General features: G+C 36.1%; 1 protein-coding gene across 9 annotated transcripts in view; it reads left to right on the top strand.

The window, feature by feature from the left end:
* FBXL17 (F-box and leucine rich repeat protein 17) overlaps positions 1-22007 on the top strand; it is a 475047-nt gene that overhangs the window by 261416 nt on the left and 191624 nt on the right. Inside the window, exon 7 of one of the 9 annotated variants that reach the window (XM_037903341.2) lies at positions 20913-20994. The exons of the other annotated variants lie outside the window; for them this stretch is intronic. Coding sequence (XP_037759269.1) covers positions 20913-20979 — 67 coding nt within the window. The 3' untranslated portion in view covers positions 20980-20994. Of the gene's footprint in view, positions 1-20912; positions 20995-22007 lie in introns of those variants that run through there. 9 annotated transcript variants of the gene reach the window in all.

The following is a 22007-nucleotide window of genomic DNA, read 5'->3' as shown; positions in this document are numbered from 1 at the left end:
CTCACAGAATACACTGCTCTATTTGGTACTGGTGATGCTATGTGTTTGTCTTCAGGACATTCTATTCCCTACTGAGGCATTAAGGCATAGCATTAAGGCATTAAGGCCCAGTGTTTCCAGGATGCACTGATTCAATACAGTTAGGCAGTGTCATTAAAGTACAAACATGGTTGATCCCTGGTTGTGTTGTAAACACGATTCAACCATATTTCTTACATCGGATGAGAATATCACAGACTGGTTATAAAAACAAGTTTGTATTTGTAGTGTAGACAGGGACTTAATTTGGGAGGAGAACAAGGGACTGGATTCTTCAAGTTTCAAACTCACCCTAACCTTCCTGGTCCAACAGGGCCAAAGTACTACAGAGAAAGCGGGTGGCTCATGTTGCTCTTGAACAGCCTCTTCTGGCTGAGACTTGGAGTGATACTGATGGACTCTGGAGGGATGATTGGTGTGACATGATGTTTTATAGGATGATGGGGTTATTGAAGAAAATAAAGAGGGCAAATTAAAGGTTAAAGTCACCCAAATGGCTGCAGAAGATCAATGCAAAGAGCGTATCGGACACCTTGATTTGATGTCTGTGTGCTTATGAGGACAAGGAGATCTTTTTCTATGTGTTTTGATCCTTATAATGATAAGAAATATAAGCCATTATGTCTAGCTTTTAAAGCCAGTGAGAAGCTTAGTAAGAGCACTGGAAGTCTGTTTATTTCCTTCTTTGCAAGGGGAGTTTCAACAGTACCCTCCTGGGCATGATGTAAATAAATAAATACAGTCTCAACTAATAGTTTAGAAATATTGTCATATTCCAAAAAGAAAATAGCTATCCCATCATGGGAAAATGATGACTCAGGTTTGCCGACTGTATTAGCTCCCTAATGGCAAGATTTATGCCTGATATGTACTGCTCAGCATTCCTAGATAGAAACTGTTGATAATACAAAACCCTTTTAAAAGTAGTTCATGAATTGCTATTTTTTCTCATACGCTTTCAAAATATTTACCAGGTTTGTATGTAAAGGGCATAAACAATCAAACATACATAATTAATTTTGCATTTTAAAAGCATAGAGATACCTTTGTAACTTGTTTGTGTAGAAGAGTGTTTTCCCTGTGGTTTATCCCAGTTTCTTGATTAACTCATGAGTCTCATGGTACTTAATTTGGATGGAGTAATGACTGAAGGAAAGCATGTCTGATTGTTGTTGTTTAGTTTCACCGCTTGTGCTTTGTGCATGTATTATAGTGATGTAAGGCAGCTTTATTTTTGACATATCCAGGACTTGATGGTAACACGGATAGTACAATACCTTAAATTCCTTACAAGACTACAATTTGTTTTTTTATTATACTTACTTGTCCAGGTGAAATGTTTATGTTGTTTGTTTATGTTGATTTTAACAGATATGTATTGACTTGGTATTTACTCAGGGGGTAAACTCGGTGTTCAGCTACTGTTAATGACCTTCAGCTAACTGTTAAGCACTCATGGTACAAATTGAAATTCAAATACTGATGGTAACAAGGTCAGAGATTTGCACTTCTATCACAAAGTTTCCTCATGATTCCTGTATAGTTTTTGTAAAGATTTACAGTGATCAGTGTTACTGAGTTCATTTAAAGACTTTTTCTATTATATCTCAAGTAATATTCAGTAACTTCAAAAATTGTATTTGCTTTTTCCATAACCTCCTGCATGGTATTGTTTGACTGTCGTCGTTCTAAGATAAAATTTTATATTAAACCCCACAGAGTTTAAGATTTTAAATCTTATTCAACAATATGTACAGTGAGACAGATCCACCCTTCTTGGAAAACACTATTTGGGAATGTGTAAAAGGGTTCAATTACTGGCCAGAACATGAAGGGACTTGATGCAGATTCATGTTGTCAGACATGCATAAACGCAGGGTCTGGCTGGGATCTGTGGGGTGCTACCTGAGTGGACAAGGCACGACAGATGTTGATGGGGGGTGGTCAAATTCCTTGGGTTCATAAGAGGCTCGGCAGTTTGGGTATCCTGGAGAACCAAAATTACTCGGAGTTTGGGGTTCCCCCCTCAAGCTTTGGAGCTGATTTGTTTTGGCTAATATAAAAGGGGGGCAGTAAGAGATGTCTGGGAACCCAACTGGGTTTTGGTGGGGAGGCAGCCAAGCTAATTGCTGGCACCTCCATGTGGTATTCTTATGTAATCCACTGAAATTCAAGTAAAGTAGTTTCTGCTGAGAACTTGAAGGGATCAGTTTGACAATATACATTGAAATTTCATAAATGGGAACAGCAAACAAGCTTTCAATATAAACCTTTCGGTAAATTCTTTAATCTGTCCTTTTAGAGAACATAATTTGGATAAGAACTGTACTGTACCTTCTGGTCTGTTAATTCTCCCTTTAAAAATTGTACATTCCCCAGTAACATAATCAAAAAGGGTCCAGTTACATATGCAGGGAAAAAGTAGTTAACGTATCCTAAAAAATATCCTTTGAAATTCAAAGGAGGCAAGCTGCACAGTGAAAATCTTCATGTTTACATGAAAATAGGCTAGATATTTGAATCAGGGTTTAATGACTCGTATACTGTTATTGTCGAGGTCCTCTCTTGTTTGATAGAATATTTTGAAGTAAAAAGATAATGAATAAAATTAGGGCAGAATTTCTGCCATAGCATTACAAATTAACTTTTCTCTCACCTTTCCTCTTTCTACACATGCAAAGGGCTAAGGGCTGTGCTGCACTAGAAAATTAGATGAGCCCAGCTATCTCGCTGAGGGGTGTAAAAAGTCCACACTCGTGGAAGACCTAATTAATCTGACCTAACTCCCAACATAGACAGTGCTTCCATTGATGTAGCTACTGCCTCTCTGGGAGGTGGGTTACCTACAGAGATGGGGGAAGCCCTCCTGTCACTGTTGTAAGTGTCTTCACTGAAGTCCTACAGTAATACAACTGTGCTGCTGTAGTGTTTCTAGTATAGACATAGCCTTAGAGATTCATGTATGTAATTGAACCGAGAATTTAACCCATCATGTATTTACACTTTTTCCTTTTTTATGTGTACTCTACTGTGTGAGTCACTGGTTTATATCATAATCTAGTCAATAGTAAAAAAATAAAAAGTGACTTCACTGAGTTTCTAAATACACTGAAAATATTTAATATAAATAACAAATGAAACAATATAAACTTAACTAAAACTCATACATTTGTCTTGCTTCAGTTTAGTTGATAAATGTTAATATAGATAATCTGATAAAAGTATTCACATAATATAAAATAGTATTATAAAATAAATGATAGTGCTAAGTAATGACATCTGGAGAAAACAATATCAGACATCATTTATATTGCTTTCCCATCTTGCTTTTCCCAAGATAAATGAGAACTTTTTAGTATCTATCTGCAATGCTAAAAAGTGATGTGACTAACTGAAATGAAAATCTATCTTCATAAGTAGTGAATAGTTTATCATATATTAGATCTCTGTGTGAGGAATTGTAGAGAGATATGGTACATATAGACATATTACTAATTATTTTGCACTTGGTCTATTTCCTGTAGCACATAGGTACAGTCAAATGTTGGGAGATACTTTAATATGTATAGAAAGAAGAGTAGTATATACAGACCTTTAGGGTATATACATTTCTACAAAAAATTATCAGGTAGGGACACTTATTGGACTGATTGAAACTATATGTAGGTATATTATATACGTAAGTATTTAATCTGATAGACAATGGTACAATGATTTTTAAGTATATAATTTGATTTCTGTGTTAAAAAATGTGCTTTGGCTCAGTGGATGAGATTTGCAAGCTTTCTCACACTTATTAATTATACTGGATTTTTAGTTTTAATTAGAGTAGCTCTTCTGGGACTGAACCTTTTTACCATTAGGACATTTGAAACCTATGAGATAAAAAGGAAGAGTTCTTTCAGAATATTATTTACATGATTTTAATTAATGATTATAATCTCCATGGTCATTTTTGCAAAAGAGCATTTAATCCCTTAACCAGTTTTCATGATTTGCATTTTGCAAAAACATGTAAGCCCCATAGGCTTATTATCTCCAATTTTTTTCAAACCAAACTTCTTTTTAGAAAATTTTATTTTGTTCCTGCTCCAAGTCTCATTTCCTAACATAACACCTGTTTCTCATGCAGAGTGAACTGATAGGTAGAAAAGTAAAGTTTGCTTCCTTTTGCCAAGACAGAACATAGCCCTTGGCAAGGTTACCTTTGAAAACAGTTTTTCATGCAGAGACCGTATACAACAGCATTGCTGTTGCCAAGCTCCTCTGACTAATGAAGGGTCGGAGCAATAGTGTATTCTTTCTCATTGCTGGCGGCACGTATATGTAGCATTTCTTTTGAGGAAAGGCACTCTAGCGTTCCAAACAGAAGCTAGAAGTTTAACCTTCTAGGAGGAAGGTCAATGTTAGTTTTTATTGATAACACAGAAGAAAGCAACTTTATAGGAATATAAAAGTTAAATTCCGTGCTGAGCAGAAACTGTTAAAAACAATGAGTTTTCAACTGTTTTTATGAAAATCAGCGTGAAAACTTTTATGTTTACAAAGTTGCTTCTTTAGCTCTCAGTGCAGACTTTTGTTTAAAATGTCCATATTGACGATTTGGAGAACTGATTCCTAACCTGTATTAGCATACAGACTGAAATGAAAGGTCAAAATTTCAGGTGCACACTTATAGATAGATTTCCTCTTTTATTCCTAATTCAAGTTGTGCAGTATTAGGGAAAAAATGTACCCTTTAATGTTAATTTGGTTTACAAACATTGATTACTCATAATGATGGAGAGCATTTGCACTGTGTGTGTATTTTCAAGTCTTTGCAATATATGGTATTTCACAAAAGTATAGTTTAGGACCATATAGTTTGTGCTTAGACATGAAGATTTTGAGTAATAAGAGGTTTCAGAATGGTAGCCGTATTAGTCTGTATCAGCAGAAAGAACGAGGAGTACTTGTGGCACTTTAGAGATTAACAAATTTATTTGAGCATAAGCTTTCATGGGCTAAAACTCACTTCATCAGATGCATGCACTGGAAAATACAGTAGGAATATATATATATATATATGCACACACAGAGAACATGAAAAAATGGGGGTTGCCATACCAACTCTTAACAAGACCAATCGATTAAGGTGGGCTATTATCAGCAGGAGAAAAAAAACTTTTGTAGTGATAATCAGGATGGCCCATTTCAAACAGTTGACAAGAAGGTGTGAGTAACAGTAGAGGGAAAAGTTAGCATGGGGAAATAGTTTTTAGTTAGTATAATGACTCATCCACTCCCAGTCTTTATTCAAGCCTAATTTAATGGTGTCCAGTTTGCAGATTAATTCCAGTTCTGCAGTTTCTCGTTGGAGTCTGTTTTGAAGTATTTTTGTTGAATAATTGCGACTGAGTGTCCAGGGAGGTTGAAGTGTTCTGCAACTGGTTTTTGAGTGTTATAATTCTTGACGTCTGATTTGTGTCCATTTATTCTTTTGCGTAGAGAATGTCCAGTTTGGCCAATGTACATGGCAGAGGGGCATTGCTGGCACATGATGGCATATATCACATTGGTAGATGTGCAGGTGAACAAGCCTCTGATAGTGTGGCTGATGTGATTAGGTCCTATGATGGTGTCCCTTGAATAGATATGTGGACAGAGTTGGCAACAGGCTGTGTTGCAACGATAGGTTCCTGGGTAAGTGTTTTTGTTGTGTGGTGTGTGGTTGCTGGTGAGTATTTGCTTCAGGTTGGGGGGCTGTCTGTAAGTGAGGACTGGCCTGTCTCCCAAGAGACAAAGCAAAGCAAAGTTGCAACAAAGCCCGTTGCCAACTCTGGACAGTCTCTATGCAAAAGAATAAATGGACACAAATCAGACGTCAAGAACCTCCCTGGACACTCAATTACAGACCTAAAAGTCGCAATTATTCAACAAAAAAACTTCAAAAACAGACTCCAACGAGAAACAGCAGAACTGGAATTAATCTGCAAACTAGACTATTCCTACTAAAAGAGTAAACCCAATTTTCTTGACGGATCATTTTTTAAAATTAATTTTAACTCAAAAGCTAATTATTAATAGATTTACTTCTACATTCTGTCAGTGGGTAAGTGCTGTAATTTTGGGGAGGATGTGGTGAATTTTTCATAATACAAATAATAATAAAAAGATTGAATTCCTACTTTAAGTGCAAAGGTGAACTCAGCCCTAACTATGGAGCCTCAATTGGAACCTGCATAATGCCTTCTTCCTCTCTGCAGAGCTCTTCCTCTGCTTTTCCAAAACAGCATTTCTTATCTCTGTTTCAGAACAAGTTTAAAACCCTAGTTTGATATGGAACTCAGGGCTTGGGGCTTTCTCTTCAGTTAAATATTTTGAATGGACAATATCTAGCTGTTTTGAGAACCTGTCTTTTCTGTGTTTACTACATACAGACATTATACATGGAGGATATTTCCCCCCATGTGTCTGGAACCCTTTTGAAGTTTACACATAGAACTTCTATTGCACACTAACAATGGGCTTGCTAATTTAATAGACCCCTGTCTACAGGCTTTGGTTCACCAGGATAAATAGTTTGTCCTTTTTAATATCTTGTCATAAAATTGTATTAATTCACATTTTAAAAACCACTACAGTTTCCTCACAACATCTCAAGAATGCACCAGCCAAACCAAGTGCTTACTTGTAGTTGGTAGTATATTTTCAGTTACAATACACAAAGTGTTAAGTAATATAGAAACCTATGCTTAGTACCTGTATCTTGACTTTGTTTTTTAATTGGATATGTGCTCTAGAGGGCATTAGGCTGAAGTGAACAACAATATAGAAACAACATTGTATTCCTTGAGTATAGTCAATTAATCTCCCTCTACCTTTCAAAATAGTTAGTTCTAAGTAACTGTTGTGTAAATTAGGTCCCACTGCAATTGCTATATAATAAACAGAAGAGAGCCAGCTACAATGCAGATTAAATGCAGTATACATTTGATAATTCTCAACCCCTGGTGAGATAATCCATAAAACCTCATTGTTTGCACCCGCCAAATAGTTATAGAAACCAGGACCACAATGATTATGTAGTCCCATTGTAATTGCATATTTAAGTCTTGCAAACAGGTGTTCATAAAGACAGATTGTTATGCCTTTAATTAGGTTCTCTGGGTCTAGTACACTGTATAGTATTGCAGAGTGTTGTTAAGAAGTGTTTACTTTTAACTAGCTGTGACATAAAAACTTCTCTAAAGGCACTTGCAAAAAGAAACCAACCAAAGAAAAACAACCTCACCCCCACCTCTCAGGGAAATAAAACAATGATGAAAACCTGCTGGGAACTAGATGGCTCATATTTTGTGCACAGGTTTTTCACCTCTTCGCCTCTCGGTCACTGCTCTGAATTCAGGGTAGGTCCTCATTGACCAAAAGTAGTTTTGTGTTGAGGCTATTCAGTGACCTCTGAGTAATGAGTGTGGTCATACTCCAGTGGACATGTGTCCACATCAGAGTTGTTGCAAATTAGCAATTTCGTTGGCAGTGTCATTGAAGATGCCAAAGTTTGAATGGACCTGGAGCCTGGATAATCTGTTCATGCCTAAATACTTTGAAAAGAAAGAGATGAACTGTCACTGACAAAGATCAGATCCCACTTATTCTTAAAAAATATTATCATAGAGAAATCAAGAGGAAAATATTGACAACACTTTCCATAACTATACAAATTATATATTATATAAGCTTTATATTGTGTTCTTGAAAGTCTTTGTGGTGTTGAAAGTTATAGCTAAGGTTGAAAATCAACTTTTTTTAAATGAATTCCTGTGTTTACATGATCATGACTGTTCCTCAAATTTTAGTTTACGGCTGAAATGTCCATGCTTAAATTCTCACAAAAGGTGAATTTATTTTGGTAAAAGTATGATCAAATGCCATTTAGAATAATGCAAAAAGAGAAAATATCAGTTTTGTATTTTAAAACAACTGAATTGATTTGTGCATAGCACTCAGAAAAACCAGATTAATTTTAAAATGCCAATCTTTTCAGCCAATGGCTGTTCTTCACTGAGACAAATGCTATGTTTGGAAAACATATTTTAAAATAATGAAATTTATAAGCAATTTAAAATTAGTTTTTGCAAATGTTCAATAAACGTTGTCTTAGACTTTGTTTCTAAATTGCCTGCAGCACAAAAAATAGATTTATTTGCATATATGTATTATATAACATTATTTAAATTATGCAAATTATAAGAATACAGATTCATGCTGAAATCCATATTGCCACAGCTCACATATGATTTTATTTTTTGTTTCTGCGTTCTCTTTGGTGTATATAAAAATAAAGGAAAGTAAATAACAAAACCTATATTAATGGAGCATCATGGTTGTAACTTGAAATATGAGATGTCAGGAAATGAAAAAGTCAAGTTCACAATACAACATGAAGTCAGCTCTGCTGTTAAATATATGTGTAGTACTTTTTATTAATATTTAGATACCTATGGCCAGAGTCCAGCCTCCACTACAGCAAATCTTGTGCTGCTCTGGGGTGCGTAAAGAGGCCTTAAAGCTTCCTTCAGTTGCTCCTACCCAAAGCAAAGCTTCCTTGTAGGGGGGAAGGAAAGCCAAAATCTCAGTGAAGTCCACTAGGAACATCACGTTGCCACTTTTTTTCATGTTGGAGACCTTAAGACATCACATTGTTTAGGCCATTACAAAACCTCCAGGTAGACAGAAGACACTAAATTAAAACCACACCACCTCCTTGCCAACCCTTGTTGTAGTCCCCAGTGTATAGGATGTGTCAGACCAGAGTAGCTTTGGCAATCCTTCTCTTTGGAGAAACTTGAAAACTGTTCTAAATTGCATTGAGCCAAACTGGTACCTGGATGACCACAGGAACAAAGGTAGCTTAGAGCCATGTTTGAGCTGTAAGGTCACCATACCTATAGAGGTTACCATTAAAAAGCCAATATTTTCCCATTGTCACCACCCAGTGGAATCTGAGATACTATAGTTAGGGCTAGGCAACACACAAACCAATTCACTTGCAGCAACATAATCCACTTTCCTTTCGTCTGGTCTACCACAGATGTTGACGAGACATGTTGACTACAAATGGAAGCAAGTTGCTCCAGCATTTGTATCAGTCTCTGATTAACACTGCCTTTGAGAATCGAATCTCTTATATTGCTTTAGTCCTTCAGGGCAGCAATGACTAAACCAACCATAAATTGTTTTGCCAGATTTTAATCTTTAGCAGTTGCTCACTATGACTTTTGAAAAGCAGCTTCTCAGGGGAATTTCCTTAGAGGTGTTTTACTTTCAGATAATACTGTATACCCACATCATAAAAGTCAGACCTCTTTAAGGTGTCTTATATTGGCACTCAAAATCACTAATCACTTTTCAAAATGTTGGCCTTCAAAACCACCAACTTGCCATCTTAAAGTAATCAAGCATAATATCATCTCTTTTCTGAATACACAGATCTAAATATAGTTTTTCTTTGGAAAAAAATGCAAGTGATGGGCTATAATTAAAAAAATGGTCCTCTCTAAATTTAGTTTCTTTTATTGGTTAAACCCCTCCTGCTGATTTGAGGGTTCTGAAATGTTATCTATACATTAAAAAGTCAGAATAAAGAGGTAATAAAGCTGACCCTACCCTTCTTGCTTACAGTGTCATTCAAAGGTTAGCATTTATTTATGGAGTAAGTGGTAGTTTTTAGAGCCAAAGCCCAAATATATTTTCTCCTTACACTCATCTTTATTTGGGGTTTCAAACTTTTCTTGTCTCTTTTCAACTTCATCCCACCAAATCACAATAATCAAAAAGTAAGAACAGAAGAAACAACACCAGTTATGCTACTGGTAAGCAATCACTACTTATGATTTTAGAAAGTAGAAACTGTGTAAGCCCATATACTCATTTTTCAAAAGGAATAGCTATGGCAGGTCATAAACAGTTGTAAAATAGGCATGGTGTGTGTAGAATAGGTTGATGTTGCTTTTTAAACTTAAGTATGATCTAACTGGGTTAGCAAATTACACATTAATAAGCAGTTTTCCAATTTACCAACCTTTATCCTCATTTGCTCTTTTTTTTATTTATAGTACAGTATATTTCATAGACGTTTATTGATGTAACTTTTGGGTCATTTTGTCAGTTTCTAGGCTTTTCAGTAGATAGTGTACTATGTGCACAGGCCTCTTGTTAAACATTTTCATAAATTTGTTTAAACTATGAATTCCAAACTCCTCCTTTTGCAATTGTTGTATATTCTGAGGACTCTTCTGGAGAATCCCTTGCCTGCTACAGATCTAAAGACCATGTTTTCTCATTTGCTCTGCCATTTAGTGAGTTGCTTATGGACACAAATACCTAGTACAGTTATCATGTCTAACTTGTAACATGGGATAGTGCTAAAATAAAATATCATTCTGAGGTATGCACAAGTTGTTCTTAATGTTGTACTAAGTGTAAATGAAAAGAACTAGTACAATGTGAATTTCTGTGTAAAGAAAATAGTTTTCCTACCCTTTTCTTCTTTGGCTTAGTTCTTGCATTTGTCAGTTTCACATTTGTCTATTTTTTTTTTTAAACAACAACAACTGCAAGTTTAGTGATACAATCAGCATTGAATAAGGCCTGGACTGCCTCCAGCAATTCTGTAATGTCTTCAGTACCATGGAGCTGATGTAAAATGATTTTACAAATGTGTCAGTGGTTGAGGTCAGAAGCTTTATAACATTCTGTACAACTTATATGACATTCTTTAGATTGTGATGGCTTTGATCCAGAAATAAAATAACAACAACAATAAAAAATTTTTGTATAACTGAGAGTTACAAAGGAAAAATCTTGTTTATAGATAACATTGTTTTTGATATGACTACCTGTTCAATATCTTTAAATAGTATCATAGTGTGGAAGTGATTAGTTAACATCTTACTGCATTGGGTTTCGTGTTCCTATAAGCAAATAAGACTGAGTGCCTTGTTCTAAACTTTGCCTGCTTGTACTTCACAAAAAAAAATTGCATTTGTCAAAGATGGCTTGCACCACCACTTAACTTGACTGATTATTAAAAGGTATTGCAGGAATCATAGATCCCGCGTGATGTTCCATACAGTGTATATGCAGTGTTGCAACATATGCGTTGCAATACTGAAGCACAAGCAATCATTAGAGTCAACTTTCTGCTTTCATTTTGTTTATGAGTTAGTTTCTGTCAAAACTAGAGCATTACTGTAAAGGCAAACAGCAGTTTGTTTAAGATTCAAGTCATTAACAGAATATACTTGAAAAATCAAGAATTAAAAATAGTTACATACTCAAACAAATTATTTTGAAAATCATTTCTACTATCTGCAACAATCTGGGTTCAATGAGTTGCCACCATTATTTTACAGGTCGTAGCTGTTTATCGTGTTAACTATTGAAGGGAAACCACTTAACTGAAGGAAAATCAGTTTTAAAATACTGGTCCAATTTGTGCATTAGCCTACACTCCTTTGTGTAAATCAGCATACTATTACACCTATTTTATTTAAAAATGTAAAATGCTTGTTTGTAATTTTAAAATCTACAGTAATTGTTTCTTTGAACTCCCCGGTATGTATGTCTGTATCCATGTGTTGTCCTTTGTCTTATACTTAGATTCTAAGCTCTTTGGGCAGGGAACACTTTTTTTGTCTGTTTGTACGGCACCTAGCACAGTGTATCTTGGTCCATGACTAGAGATTTTAGGCACTACACTGAAACAAATATATCATAATCATAATTAATAATATACATGGATCAAATTGGAAAACGTAATCTCCTAGGCTCTGCCTGCTTGAGATGCCATCTTGAGATGACACTGGCAATAGATTTTGCATGTCTTTGAAATACACTTGCTGCTCTTCTTTCTTGCATGCTTAAATCAATCAGCAATGAAAAATAACAATTAATAGTTAATCTTTCCATTAAAATTATTATGACTCTTCAGAGATTGTGAACTGTTACTTAAATTAATGAGCAATTATTCCTGTGACTGGAACCCACTTCGGCTAGTGGGAGCTACTCATGAAAAAAGTGCTCACTAGCGAGAGTGAGGGTGGTCACAAACTGACCCTTATATATTTTTGTAATAAAGAATTAAACAATGAAGTTGAATTCAACCTATATGTGTGCATATATCATTAGTGTTTTCTGACAAGTTCACACTTTTAAAGCGCCATTCATCTTTAACATAGCTTGTTTATATGTTGTTTATTATTTTTTTCATCTAGAATAGAAGGATTTTTTTTTATAAATAATAGAAAATGTGGGGAGGTTGGTCTCATGAAGAGGGTTTGAATAATTTTTTCTTTTTACACAAATTCTTGAATAGTAAGACTACTATTGACACTTCTTAGCCTGTTCAGAAACGTAACATACAATACACAAAGCATTACGTGAAACTGTTTTTGCTTTATTATGATGGTGAGACTAAAATTCTTACAGTACTTTATTAACCTATAATTCATTATTCTGAAAAGAAACTATTTTGAAGCCTTTGTGGGCAATAAATTTTGGCTTTTTGGAAAAGAAGTGCTATTTGTCTTTGAAACTTAGAATATTTTTCCATGTATATGTTATCTCAAACCTATAATAAATCTTTATTTTTATCTTAGAAATTATTTTTCTCCAGTATTCCCATGTACCATGCAAGTGGTCTTAAATGGTAAATGTTGTTACTCAAAGGACGTTCCTATAATAGAGGACTGAGATGAGTGGGTGTTATTTTGCTTGAATTTTGAGACTGTATGTTACAAAGAAAGCATTCTCCGAATGTTGTACTGTATGTATTATTTAAATCACTGAATTAAAAATAAAATTAAGCAATTATAATGTGCTTTAGTCAAACAATAACATTGATCTGTCCAACAAACAGTTAAAAACCACATACTGTTTCAAGGTTCAGCCATTTTGACCTAAGTTATATGTGGATTTCAAATGATAACTTGGTAGTGTGTAGAATTCTTTTGTCTTATTATTTAAGATAATGTAAAGTTCCTTTAGATTTATTATAGTAAAATAAGGAATTAGGGAACATAGTATATAGAGTTTCAAAATTCAAATAAGCTATTTAAAATAATATAATGAACTAGTCTTCCCTCTCAAATAAAACACTGAATGTGAATGTATTAACAGATACTTTATTCTCTGCCAGTTTTAACGATTTCCAACCTTCTAAATTTATATAAAATAAAAAACATAAAAAATTGCTTTGACAGTGGCTGGTTCTCAAACTGTGGTCAGTGGACAGCCACTGGTCTTTGAGCCCTTTCTATTTATCTGCAGAGTGAAACCTGTGAAGCAGCCCTGGCAGAGTGGAGATCAATTAAAGGAGAGTTGCATCCATGAGAAGACCTTTCTCTTACAAAATGTTCCTCAGAATAGCAATTTTGGAGAACCACTGGCCTGGCACCAATATCAATGGCAGAGGATCACAGTCCTGGATTCAGGTTTGCAAGGACTGTGAGTGCTACAGAATAGTGTAAATGAATCATTCATATGCCTCCTGTTGCTCTCCAGCAACATTGGTAGCTACCAGGTGGAGCATTATTTTGTAGTGCCCATACGTTTTCTGGTAGCTTCATAGGAAACACATAGAAGATTGGCTCATGATCAAGGGAGCTTAGAATTTGAATGATGGACTTTAGGATAAAACATACACAAGGAAGAGGAGGTATGAGGAAGTGATTTTTGTGGAGCATACATATGCCATGGTTGTTTGGTTTTCTGGGTAAGTGAGCCAGTGTTGACTTGTCAGTAGAGGAGTTACATATAGTCCTCCTTATCCTGAATTAAACATTGCCAGGGTTTAACAGGATTTGTAAGGAGAAGAAATGGGGAAATGAATGATGACGCCTCAAAGGGAGGCTTGGATACATTGTACTTGGTTGTTTTTTAATTGTAAGATGTTTTGCAGAGGTTTTCATTGAAGAGTTTTATTTATTTATTGCCTTTAAGTTAGTAATCGCAGGATATGTTAGGAAGGTATCTTTAATGCTATTTTATTAATTTAGGGACAGATACTTCCTGTACAGTGGCAAGGAAAATCAGACTACGAAGTTTGGACACTTTAAATGTTTTCTCCTCATTCTCACATCTAGTGTGGATGTTCTGCTGTGCCTCTCACAGAAGTGGAGGAGTGTTTGGCCCACAGAACTTGTGATTTTCACAAAATATATAAGCTCTCAAGGATGCACTAGAGTCTAGGGCCTGTACCTTCAGACTGTCTCCCAGCCTCCTCTTCCCCCAGTTTGTAAGCGGGTGCCCTGCAGCCCCTCATTGTGGGAGGATCCAAGTCTTTGTGGGGAAACGCACACAATTCATTGCCAACTATATTAGCATGAACTTGTTCCAGGGTTTTCTTTGACGCTTTGAGGGAATGTTCTAGAAAGCCACCTTCCTCCTAGTTATCCCTCTTCAAATCTGCAGGGGCCAGATCATGTGGGGCACTTATAGAAAGGCTCACATTGGGTTGGGAGATGCATGCCATAGAGCCAAAGCAACAGGCAGAATAAAACTACCCATTTGCAGAGACTTCAGATCACAGTGAATGATACGGGGTTGTCCTCTGTCCCCCTCCATTGTTTGACATCTCCATAGAACCTATGACACACTGTGTTAAGTACAATTTTTACATAGAAGATTTTAATTTAAGGGTTACAAACCACGTGCTTTCTTTATTAATGGAAGACATCCTATTCTATCTGGGGAGCTGTTCACCTGAAAGACCTTCAGATTCTAATGCATCTTGAAGTAAAACTAGTCTGTAAATAATGTGAAGAGACTCAGTGTTACTTCCAGTAATAACAGTGCCCCAGGAATCCTTGTGGGAACCTACCTGTAAGGAGGACACCTGAGAAATGTGTATATACAGTGTAAATGTATATACATGCATTGTGTTCAGATAGGGTTAGCAAAACAAAATAACACAATCAGAACTATGTCCATGACTGTCACTTCCATAATTGATTCACTTATGAAAAATAACTGCAAAAATTAGATTTGCTCCAATAGAATGCAGTAATGCCATTCAGAGGAACATCCCCCATACGTTGCCTATATTTCCTGAGGCTTTCACATTAACTATGCACACAAGTCTTTCTCTGTGTTGACAGACTATTGAACATATTCCTGTGAAACGATAAAATGGTGGGAGCTTTGCCATTGACTTTGAATGACACCAGGATTTCACTCCAAAAGTTTGTTAAAAATATTGGTATTGTGTTTGGTTATCGGTAACCTTCTGGACTCTGCTTTTAATTGTTCTTCTGGGTAGGTCAATTATAATTTTAATATCTGAGTTGCAATATGGCCACTCTTCTACAATATATCAACTAGTTAAGACACTTCCAGCTCTATACCAGCCAAGCAATATTCTGTCTACTTTGACAAAAAATGAAATTAAAGCCATTACTCAGGATAGAACTATAACTGCATGTATCATTTGACATAAAGTGCTCAAACTCTGTAAAGTACATAAGCAATATCCCTCTTTGGTCTTTATCTAAAAATCCTACGTTTCCACAAGCTTTTCAAGATAACATTTTAGTCACTGGAAGTGCCAGAAAATCAAATTGCTATTAAATATTTATGGTGGAAGACACCTAATGACTTCCAGGGGATGCTGAAAGAGAGTCAGTATCCACAGAGTGCACTTATCATAGTTTGTTGTTGTTGTTGTTGTAATTAATTATTTAAGTGCTGACAGTTTGCTCAAAGTTGTACAAAACACAAATAAAAATAGTGTCAGCCCCCAAGAACTTAGTCTCCATCAAAGACAAGACAGTGTGTACCGGGAGATCCAGAGGAAGGAGTTAATTTATTTTCTTTTTAAAGCACTTTAGACCAATTGGCAGAAGAAAAGACCTGGAATTAGCAGTGTTATTACAAAGTTGCAATTTTGTTGTAGCTGATAATTTTTTTTATGTTGATGCTAAGTATACTTGTTTTCATATGGATTGCTAGTTATTTTAATGTCCATGTGGCTTGATTTTTTATATTGACTTATTTTTAATATAATGTATCATAATAACATAGGAATGGCAAAAGCTATAAAAAGGGAATTAAAGTCCATTTTTTATTCATGTATTTTTTGAATATTCCTTCTGTAGCTGATTCTAGATGCAGTTTAGCCTAATAAAGCATACCAAATGAAGCTACACAATCACTGCACTGCATCTAAAAGTGGGGGGCGTGGGGGGGGCGTGTTATCCAGTGTTGCTGGAGAAAGGCAGCAGTGCTTTATTGCAGCAGGGAAGGGGGGAGGGAAACAAGGTCAGAAACTGCTGCAAAAAAGGTGAGCGGTGGTCAGCTTTCCAGCGCTGACTCACCCCCCTGAGAAGGGCCGAAAGCTTTAAAGGTGCAAGCCCTGGCATTGGAAACCTCTTTCTCCATGCAGCAGGCAAGGCGGCACCCACCCTTCTTCCCCCAGAGGTGCATTTATCAGGTTGTGTTTGCTGTGGGCATTGCGCTAGTCGCTCATTTTTAGGGGGGCTGGGAAGGAATTGTTCCCTCACCACCATATTGGCTTCAGTGGAGTTGGGGGGGGTTTCACCTTCCCCACAGCAGGTGTCAGGGAAGACCTATTATGGTGAGGGAAAAAGTGGTTAGGCTGTATATCACAACTTATTTTGTAAATGTGGGGCAGATGTCCAGTGCAGGTAAAGGAAGCCAGTGCACAGATCAAATGGCCTAGTAAAGGACTTAAAAAGGAGGTGCTGATTAAAGAGTGGAACAGTGGGAGATTTTGCGGCTCCTATGGTTGGAACGGCAGGGAGCCAATCCCCTTTCTTAAAGCCCACTTTAATCCTCCTCCAAGGGGGGGTGGATGCTAAGGTCCAAGCCACGGACTGGCTGGGGAACCTGGATGGAAAATGAAGGGGGGGCTGGTGGAAGCCCTGGGTAGCTATTTGAATGATCATGGAGTTGCCTGCACTGTACACTTTTATCTGCCGGGTAGGCCAAAACATCTAATAATAAAGTTGCGGCCTGATTAAATCCATATCTAGTGTCTTCTGTTGTTCTTTCAGTATAGCTGGACAATGAGGGAGCTCTGGGTTTGTTTGTTTGTTTGCAAAAGGAAAGGTCTGTATATTTTAATTTTAGTTCTTTCAAATGTATGCATTTTTACTTTTTGAGAATGATAGCTACTTTTTTATTTTTGATCACAGCCTAATTTTTAGAGGTCATTTACGAGCACAAAGTTTTAACTTATCTGAGCACCAGAGAGACTACTTATTTCAATTACACTATACTTTTGTGAAATACATTTGCTAAAACATCTTATTTTACAAACCTGAATATTATACTGATATTGTGAGTACTTACTTAAATTGGAACTGAGAGTACTAGAATATATCCACAGGTTTAAACTATCCTTCATTAATTCAAATAATATAAGTTTTTGCAGACACTTAATCTATTAAAAACTTCAGACACAAAGAAGTTACTTTTAAAATTAAATGCTGAATATCTGAATTTATTCCAGTTTCCATTCCAAGAAAAATAGGACTGTCAGAAATTTAAAGACAATCCTGTGTTTAAAAGGTAAACTGATATAATATGTCATATTAATAACCTGCTATACATTTATGCCACTCTGATCTAGAGTAGGAACAAATGCAGTGGGAAGGAGCACAGCAAATGGTAGTTTATTTCGGTAACCCCTGTAATAATTGTTGAAGAAGTAATGCATTTCTTATTGTGCTACCTATATTTGAAGATACGTCGTTGAGAGTTTGTGAATGTTACAGTTTGATAAAATTTACAAAACATCTTTGCAACTGTGTCTCCTTTTGCATTATAGAAGAAGGAAGGCATAGGGCTGTGGCCCCTTTTTGAGAGGGTAGTAATTAGAAGTATATAGAAATAATACAATGATTAGATAAAATATTGTACAGAGTTTTCTTTTATGTGATTCTGCCTGTTCTAAAGTCAATTTATTAAGTGAAAATGCTAAATCTCTCTTCCCCAGCCCCAGTCTTTTTTTTCTCTCTCTCTCTCTTTTGTTCTACACGTTTTATTTCAGGCTGAGACACTAAATCTGTGTGTATTTAGTTCACAAATTTCTTTCAAGTTCTATTGCTGCTAGCTATAAAATATGTGGAATTTCTCTAGGCTTTGCATCTAAGTCTTATCTAGGCTTGGACATAGATCACATATGTACATCTGAGATACATGGAGGACCAAAAAGGCTTATTTATAGTGTTTTGTGATGTAGGGTGCACACTTTATACTCATTTTTAGGCTTTTAGAGAGAAGAGATGTGATTAATGAGATTTGGGAGGGGCAGGGAGTAGAGGTTGCTGGTTGGGGCAAAAATGTATTGGAGCCTATAAAGCTACATTTGTTGGTTCGTGTTCTCTCATTAGAAATCCTAATCTTAGTTACAGCAATATGATGATGATGAGATACATTGTAATGTGTTGTTGTAAGAAATGTTTCATATCAGCTATTTTACTTTGTTTTATTTTTAGTTTGAACTCTGAAAACAAAATTTAAGACTCAGGACAAAGAGAAACTGACCAAAACTGGAAACATTTAAATGAATACCCCTGTAGATGAAATGTTGACTGTTCAAATAAATGGGATCCGGATATCAACCTTTCCTGGTTTTGGCTTGGCAAAAACAAACCAAAAAACCATAACAAAGCTTTGCTAAAACAAAATCCCCTCAAGTTCAGTCCCTCTCTATGTAGAACCGTGTAGCTGAACTGTCCCACAACTCTGGAAAGTTGGATGAATTGGGATCAGAATTGAGCCTTCTTTGAATTTAGCTTTCCAAAACTAAAATGCTCAAATGCACATTTTTTGGGTAGCTACTTAAAGAAAATTGTGTGAAATGTGCTGGCTTACTCTAGCACAGGGTTATCATAAACCAGTGGATTTAGTAAGCACGGATTAGCATCCTGAGCATAGAGTTCATATGATCCTTAAGTGAAATCCTATAAAAGTTTCCATTTTCATACTGAAACTGGCAACTTTCATCAACTATAGGTTCCAGATTCCTATTCTAAGGGAGAGCCAATGCGACATTCAGCATCCTTTCCTTCAATATCTGGGAATGGCTGGCCTCTTCTATTCCTTCTGTGCTTGTTCTCATTTGTAGTAAAACACATAGTTTGGGGGTTTGTTCTGATAGCAAAATTCAAACTGGATTGAGTTTCATAGGAGCTATACGAGGGCATAAACCACAAGGGGTGTTCTAATACAGAGATGGTGGCTCACAGTTACATTTGCAGACAGTATTGTGCAGCATGGTTTAGAAGTGTTGTATTAGTCTTCATATATTGCTGTAAATATTGTTCTACTGGTCCAAGGAAGGCACCTGAGGAGTCTTTCCCTCACTATCTTCAGGGATTCTGTTTTTCTCTTAAATGCCTCTCACACCTCTCCATTAAGAACACTACATCAGCACAATAAATTCATCGATAGACTTCTGATAGCCTAACACAAGTCTGTAGAAGTACCTCAATAGTCAAAAAGAAAAGGAGTAGTTGTGGCACCTTAGAGACTAACAAATTTATTTGAACATAAGCTTTCGTGAGCTACAGCTCACTTCATCAGATGCATTCACTACAGTACAGTACTGAATGCATCCGATGAAGTGAGCTGTAACTCACGAAAGCGTATGTTCAAATAAATTTGTTAGTCTCTAAGGTGCCACAAGTACTCCTTTTCTTTTTGCAGATACAGACTAACACGGCTGCTACTCTGAAACCTGTCAATAGACAAAACCACTCTAAACTAGCCTCCCTTATCGTCTCCCCCGTGCCCCACCCCACAGCTTGGAGTGAAAGAATGAGTTGGAGTGAGAGAACAATTTCTAACTTTACCTTCCCACATGGTATCACAATGTCTGTACCATGCAACACACTTTAAGAAAAGAAAATCAAACAACTTAAAAGAGGGATATATACGGTATGCTATATTAATGTAAAATAAAAAACCTTTACAAATGCTACAGTTAAAAAGACTTGGAAAATGTCAGCAACAACATAGGATACAAACTACAGAGAGTAAAAAAAAAAATTTGGGATACAAACTTTTTCAAATAATTTATAGGATACCAATGAACCACAGGCGAAAAATACTACTTAAAGAAAACTTCAATGGAAAATGGGAAGCTCAGAATAAAAGGTACTCCTAGCGGAATGAAGCTTTGTTTAAAAATAACCAAAGAGACAAAGCTTAAAAGATTCAATTTTTAACTCAAGTAAGGAATAATGAAACTGACTCGAAAAGTTTGTGACTTGTTCGAAAACTCTATTAAAAAAGACAAACCCAAACAAGCCCCAGTTTCTGTTTAAAACTATTTTGACATTCAGGTCTCATATATATACATTTATTTGTGTAAACACCACACTTTTATGGCAATGTTTCCTTGTCTTTTGTAGTGAAAAGTGTTTTATTTTATTTATACTATATCTTGCATCCAATTAAACAAAAAACAAAAAGATCCTTTACAATGTCACAGTTAAAGAGGCTTGGAAAATGTTTGCAACAATAGGATACAAAGTACAAAGATCAAAAAACATTTTGGATACAAACGTTTTAACAATAATTTATAAGACACCAACGAACGACAGGCAAGAAATACTACCTCTTATAATCAAGTTATTTATAACCTGTTCTTCCAAAATATAAAATCACTGGTTTCTAAGGATAAAATTATGCGAGATTAGGGAAGGTCAAACTAATTAGAATAACTTAGTATTTTCTGCCCTGAACTTTTGGCCAAAATGTGAATCAAACCTAAACTTAACCTTTGTTAAAGGTCTGAAAAGTTCAGTTACATTTTTATTATTTTTATTCATTTATTTGAACTGTCATGCATCTCCAATTTCCAGGTTGGTCCGGAAGTCTGAATGGTACTTCAAGCCCAAGCAGAAGCAGGAAGCACTGCAAAACTCATAGAAACACTAGTCTCTTGAGATGATCAAATGAATTTTATAGAGTCAGAAAGTTGGTTATGTTCAGATAAGCATCTGGCCTTTAAGATGCTTTCTGAAACCAAACTCAGACTCTTAATGTTGTGGAATTTGTCCATCATTAGTCGAGAACATGCACAGTAATGGAGTTTGAAATACATTCTCGTGCCCAGGGAATTCATCAGTCCAGAACAGAGTGCTGATAGCCAAGCCTACAAGCATTCCTGGAGGCAGCTCAACTGGATACTTTTTGACCCTGATCCCTCTGTTTCATGACGGTGGAGATGTTGTTAAGGGCGCAATCTGTCCTAATGTGCCTTCTTTGGAGTATTTCACAAAGTGGGGGTGAGGAATTCTCCTTTTTGTTCTTTGCACATAGCTCCCATTGTCATTAATGAGAGCTCCATAAGAGATCCTCATTTCTTGAAAGTGCACCCACACTTTCAAAAGTGTAAGTTCTGAAAATGAAGGGTCTCCCTTCAACAAGTGTTCCTTTACATTGGCTGAGAAAGTTTTCCAAGCCCATCAATTAAGGCAGCCTTTCTGATATACCCAAGGTGCATCTGACTGGAAACTTGGCACATACTATAACACAGTGCATTTTGGAACATTCTTAAGAAGGAGTATGTATAATTTGATTTATGGGGCAGTAGGGTCCTAGCAAAGAGGCTGCGATAGCTGTTCGATCTTGCAATATTATTTGCTGTGGTACAGATGCTTTAAAAGACACCATGCTGTTGTCATGGGCTTCATGTTGCTAAGAAGTCTATGAGGGAAGTCATATAAGTGGAAAGAAAGGAAGTATCATATTTTTCAAGTGCAAATTAAGTTTTGGAGAAAAATGCAAACTTTCTAATATTTTTCAGAAACCACTGGCCTTCTTAAGCTTTGTTCTTCTTATACTCGCTTATCACCTTATTACTTCATTTAAATCATTATCGAAGGTGAGAAATTTTCAGTATGTAAGAGACACCAGAATATGACACTTAATAGAATCATAGATGATCTTTTGCG

This window comes from Chelonia mydas, chromosome 5, assembly GCF_015237465.2.
Source record: "Chelonia mydas isolate rCheMyd1 chromosome 5, rCheMyd1.pri.v2, whole genome shotgun sequence".
Classification (NCBI taxonomy): domain Eukaryota; kingdom Metazoa; phylum Chordata; order Testudines; family Cheloniidae; genus Chelonia; species Chelonia mydas.
The sequence above is the reverse complement of the archived record's forward strand: the minus strand, read 5'-3'. Positions and strand labels throughout refer to the sequence as shown.